Source organism: Bombina bombina, chromosome 1 (assembly GCF_027579735.1).
Source record: "Bombina bombina isolate aBomBom1 chromosome 1, aBomBom1.pri, whole genome shotgun sequence".
NCBI classification, from domain to species: Eukaryota; Metazoa; Chordata; class Amphibia; order Anura; family Bombinatoridae; genus Bombina; species Bombina bombina.
Genome location: NC_069499.1, coordinates 76,937,014 through 76,943,013, shown reverse-complemented (window position 1 = coordinate 76,943,013; position 6,000 = coordinate 76,937,014). Strand labels below are relative to the sequence as shown.

At 38.2% G+C, this 6,000-nt stretch overlaps 1 protein-coding gene across 1 annotated transcript in view; it reads left to right on the top strand.

The window, feature by feature from the left end:
- Positions 1–3,498: 3,498 nt before the first annotated feature.
- The window catches only part of LOC128644857 (cholesterol 24-hydroxylase), a 118,698-nt gene continuing 116,196 nt past the window's right edge, over positions 3,499–6,000 (top strand). Inside the window, exon 1 of the mRNA XM_053697478.1 lies at positions 3,499–3,782. Within this exon, the coding sequence (XP_053553453.1) occupies positions 3,646–3,782 (137 nt within the window). The 5' untranslated portion in view covers positions 3,499–3,645. The remainder of the gene's footprint in view (positions 3,783–6,000) is intronic.

The following is a 6,000-nucleotide window of genomic DNA, read 5'->3' as shown; positions in this document are numbered from 1 at the left end:
ATACAATAGACCAACTATTTAGGTACCTCACGTCATCTGGTATAGTGGTCCATCACACCAGATATAGCGACATAAGTAGAGTGTTACATTAGGGATCACATCATACTCAAAAGACACCTCAGCCTTTTATTTAGGCGCTCTGCACACCTTTCTACTTCCAATCCTTTTTCCTGGTTAACTAGATAACCTTTGTACAGAGCTAAAGGTGTAAACTTCTCCTTGGCGCTGAGTCCTCCCTGCAATCTGCACTGCTTGTTCAATGCCGCCCCCTGCAGATTCACGACCAATCGGCCACTAGCAGGGGGTGTCAATTAGCCTGATCATATAGGATCAGGCGGATTGATGTCCACAGCCTCAGAGCAGGCGGAGACGTTATTGAGCAGTGGTCATTAGACCGCTGCTTCATAACTACTGTTTCCGCTGAGCCTAAAGGCTCGCTCGGAAACTGGGGTATCAAGCTCCATTCGGAGTTTGATAATTCGGCCCCTATATCTTCTCTCTCTTTTTTTTATAAAGGTTGTAGTGTTTTGAACTCTTCTTTAGTTAAATTATATAAATTATATATGTATCGTTCTTTACCCTGAGTGTATTCTGAGAATTCTGAGACCATTAAAAAGTTGGTACAATAAAAATTCTTGACATAAAAATGCTCAACCGGTTTCAACTAAATGCCTTTCTCAAGAACTATTCAAGTAGCAATCAAAAAAGCTATATGCTTTCTTCAACCTCTGTGTTTTTATACCATTGTTTAACTCCTCCTACTCGTTACCAAATAGGTGTATAACCTGCTTTTACATAATGAGAGAGTTAATCCTCATGTTTAAAATAAGGGAGTCTCGACCTTAACCAAAAGAGTTAAATGAAATGAATTAAAAAAAAAACAACTAAAAAATATAGAATATAAAGAAATCACTGTATATCCTTCCATAATGGTTCGTAATGTTTCCTGTATTTTAAACGTTTATATTCTTCAATATTTAAATATTATAGTGTAATACATTTACCATCTAAAACCAATCACTCATCTGCATCTTAACATATTCAACCAATCATAATTTGTTAACATCAGTTCTCTTTCAAGTAGTTTGTGTATAAAAGTTCTCATTTAGGTACGTTTATGTATCAGTGATCATGTGGTCAGTTTTTGCCAATGTGAGAAAAGTTTGTATAAACCACCTTACAGATAGAATATCTTTTCTCTGGATAATAAATTAGAGATTATATACTGTACATGTTTTTAAATTCTAGTATAAACCCTCCTAATCATTTTTAAGCAGGTATTATACCTGTTTAAAAAGTGAGTTAACATTTTGAGGATGTTATCTCATGTTTAAATTAAGGGACATTTGATTCTTGTTTAAACCATTACATTTTATAGTAAATAATAAATTCATATTGCTTCATTCCAAAGCTGTTATTAAATTTTATGTTATTAAATTTAGAAAAAAATTGGGTTTAGTATCCCTTTAATGGAGACTATGGGGATGTGAGGTCCCAACACAAACACTTGAGTTGCTATTGGCTCGTGTATGCTCTCACAGCCTAATGTGAGCGGTACAGGTTTGCGGAAGTTTTGTTCCATCAGTTTGGACTAGTAATGCAGACAGAATTATCAGCAGTTTATTAGTTGATCTTATTACTTGAAGGTGATAATAGATTTGGGATATTCCTGGTAGAGATGCTGCCTGAAAGGTGGGAATCTGCAACAGATTGTGCAATACTAATATTATATTTACAAATGTTTTTAGAGATATTGCACGGATTATATTTTTTGCACAAAGTGTGGCAGAGTTTCTCTGGGGTATATTATCGATCTGAAGCTTTTTATATTACAAATAATTATAATTGTGTATGTTTACGTTGTCATAACTACACGATTGGTGATTAGATTACATCTTTTTAATTGTTTTAATTAGCTAAAGATGTGTATAATTAGATACTGGAATGATAGGAAAACATGTCTGATGAAACGGTGGTAAAGCCAAGAAGCGCGTAGTATGTATTGCACATTCCAGTGCATTTTTAAATTGATGTTTTTATCTATAGAATAAAGTTTAATTTAATATTACCAGTGCCTTGCCATTCATGTAATAAGACTGCCTGCATGGTTTGGGAGTGGAGAATATCCTGTAACATTGGATCAGTGAGCTGAGGCACTGCGATTCCTCAGCTGGCTCCTATCACCAAAAAATAGCGCTGCCACTTTTGTGAGTACCTAGAATCTTGTAATTTGTGCCCGTGTACCCTTTAAAAGATTGATACTCACAAAAAAGCAAATTTTGTCTTTTTTGGTTTAGTTTGTGCCAAACTCACATACGTGTGCACATCTCACACACATCACAAACACACACTACACACATACCACACTCTGCACGCACACAAGCACACACAATTACATGTACACACCACAAACACACACCATACCACATACACACACCACACACACAAACATACATGTATACACACACACACACTGACTCCACACAGACACATTCATGTACACACACACACTACACACATACTACACTCAGACATACACACAAACACACACCATGTCACAAAAACACTGTACACAAACACCACACACACACACTGCATGCACACAAACAAACATGTACATGCCACACTCTGCACGAACACACACAAACATATACCATGCCACAAACACACTACACAAACACTGTATGTACACAAACACACATGTACACTCCACACACACACTACACACATACTTCACTCTGCACACACACACACATACATGTACACACACAAACACACACCATACCACAAACACACACACACCATGCACACACACATACATTGTGTACACACACACACCATACAACAAACTCCCCACACACACACACTACACAAACACCACAAACACTGCATGCACACAAACACACATACATGTACACATCACACACTACACACATACCACATTCTACACATACACAAGCACTCATACATGTACACAACACAACACTCACAACACACAAACATATGCACCACAAACACACAAACATATACACCACAAACACACAAACATATACACCACAAACACACAAACATATACACAACAAACACACAAACATATACACCACAAACACACAAACATATGCACCACAAACACACAAACATATACACCACAAACACACAAACATATGCACCACAAACACACAAACATATACACCACAAACACACAAACATATACACCACAAACACACAAACATATGCACCACAAACACACAAACATCTACACCACAAACACACAAACATATACACCACAAACACACAAACATACACTCTCTCTCTTGCATGACACAGGGCTTTGTAAAGTGACATTCTTTATGAATTGTCAGGCAGTTTATTACTGCTATAAGGGGAGTGTCACACTAGTGATGTGTGGGAGGGCCAGTATTTCTGCATTCAGAACTGTACTAAGAGTCAGCCTCTCGCTGGGAGTGGGAGCTGCAATAAGGGGCTGTATCACATTAGGGGTGAGTGAGAGGAGAGCTCTTGTACTGACAATATAACATTGTAAACAGGGCCCCAGGGAAAGAAGACAGAGCCCAACCCCTCCCTGTTGCTCCAACTGAGTCAGGAGAAGGTTACAGTGAGTTCTCTGCCCTTCAGTGAGTGACTATGGCACTGTGGGCTGCTATCACATGGGGGTCTGTGCTGCTTCTGGTCCTGGCTCTGATCTGCTTCCTCCTCTTCTGCGGATATGTACAGTATATACATATGAAGTATGACCACATCCCAGGGCCCCCGAGAGACAGGTGAGACAAGAGGGGTTAACCCTTGAGCATTCTGTTTGTCTATAATTAGGCACTTTCTACAAATAAAAGGACATTCTAGTGCACACATTGCATGCTGTAATTCATTAGACACTGCACCCACTGCACATAGGTTAACCAACTTGGAACTGCAAGCGCTGCAGCTGCTGGTCTGGAGTGATTGGCTGGGTTGGGAAACTCCTGCTACCAGTTAGATCAGTGGCTGCTTCTTATTGAGGAGTGGGACTTTAATTATGTGTTTAACTGGGTTAAAATTAAATGCTCTAACAAATTTTCAACTAGAAATTCCCTTTTATCATAAACTTCATAATGTTTACTTCTGTATGCAATTATTGACCTTAGCAACTTGCTAGTTTATGTATCACCCTGTACAGAACATTATCTACTAAATAAAAATAAGCATTTATATATATATGTATATATATATATATATATATATATATATATATATATAAATTAAAAAAAAATCATTCACTATGGGCTAGATTACAAGTGGCACGCTATTTAGTGTTTTTTCACTTGTGTGATAAAGTTTTTGTGCACGTGGGTTAGTGCGCGTATTACAAGTTGAAAATAAAATGTCAGGACTTCGGATATCCCAACTGCATTAACTTATTCTCCCCATAGACTTCAATGGAGAGAGAAGAAGAAAAAACCTAACACTTATTATAGATAAATATATATATATTTATAATTTTGTGCCAGCACCACTAGTTTAGTCAATTTCACAGTTTAATATACTGAGATAAAATATCATGTGTCCTATATAGGACCACATTTCTCAGTATAGTGCACAGATAAGGGTATTTGATTAGTATACATATGAACAAGAAAACACAGACCCTTATTTTACTAGCACCCAACTATTTCTGGAAAAATATATGCTTATAGACAATGAAAGATTAAAGAATAAATAATACACATACTATTTGAGAGTGCGTTTTAAAGATTTATATATTGATATCTGCATAACAGTAATACATAAGCATGACCCCTAAATATGTAGAAAGTTCAAAGTCCACAACCCGGGTTGTTAGGTGGAAATTAATGAGCTGGTCCATTCATTTTATAAATGCCTGATTGTTGGCACATTTGTAGTCCCAATGATGGAAAACAACGTTAATGCAGGGACAGCACCAATAATTGTGTAACACTGACACTGTAGCTTTTTAAACTTGTATCTTCGTACACCCAATGCAGATTATAACTGTATCACCAGTAGCAGAAAAAAGTGGCAATTTTTCAATACCACATTAAACTTGCTTTGACAGTTCTGTGTTGCGTGTGGGGATATTATAAGACAGGTACCTGCTTCCTCGGTGTTCCGTCAGTGACGTGTCATGGTTTAATATCTACCTGCTCGTTGTTTCCAATTTTTCTTTTTTCAATTTTCAAACCGGTTTCGGGGATATCACCTTTACTTTCACCTCCGTGCTTGCTTGGCTCTCTCTGTGCATCTGCACGCCTTGACTTGCACTGGAGTATAATTTCGTTAGGAGGTCAGCTTTTTGGACGGTGCACAGCTGCTGCACCGCTCCAAACAAACAAAATTTGCAGCTACGCGCATTTCACCCGGGGTCCATTCGGGCTTCTTCCGGAAGAAGCCCGAATGGACCCCGGGTGAAACGCGCGTAGCTGCAAATTTTGTTTGTTTGGAGCGGTGCAGCAGCTGTGCACCGTCCAAAAAGCTGACCTCCTAACGAAATTATACTCCAGTGCAAGTCAAGGCGTGCAGATGCACAGAAAGAGCCAAGCAAGCACGGAGGTGAAAGTAAAGGTGATATCCCCGAAACCGGTTTGAAAATTGAAAAAAGAAAAATTGGAAACAACGAGCAGGTAGATATTAAACCATGACACGTCACTGACGGAACACCGAGGAAGCAGGTACCTGTCTTATAATATCCCCACACGCAACACAGAACTGTCAAAGCAAGTTTAATGTGGTATTGAAAAATTGCCACTTTTTTCTGCTACTGGTGATACAGTTATAATCTGCATTGGGTGTACGAAGATACAAGTTTAAAAAGCTACAGTGTCAGTGTTACACAATTATTGGTGCTGTCCCTGCATTAACGTTGTTTTCCATCATTGGGACTACAAATGTGCCAAAAATCAGGCATTTATAAAATGAATGGACCAGCTCATTAATTTCCACCTAACAACCCGGGTTGTGGACTTTGAACTTTCTTCATATTTAGGG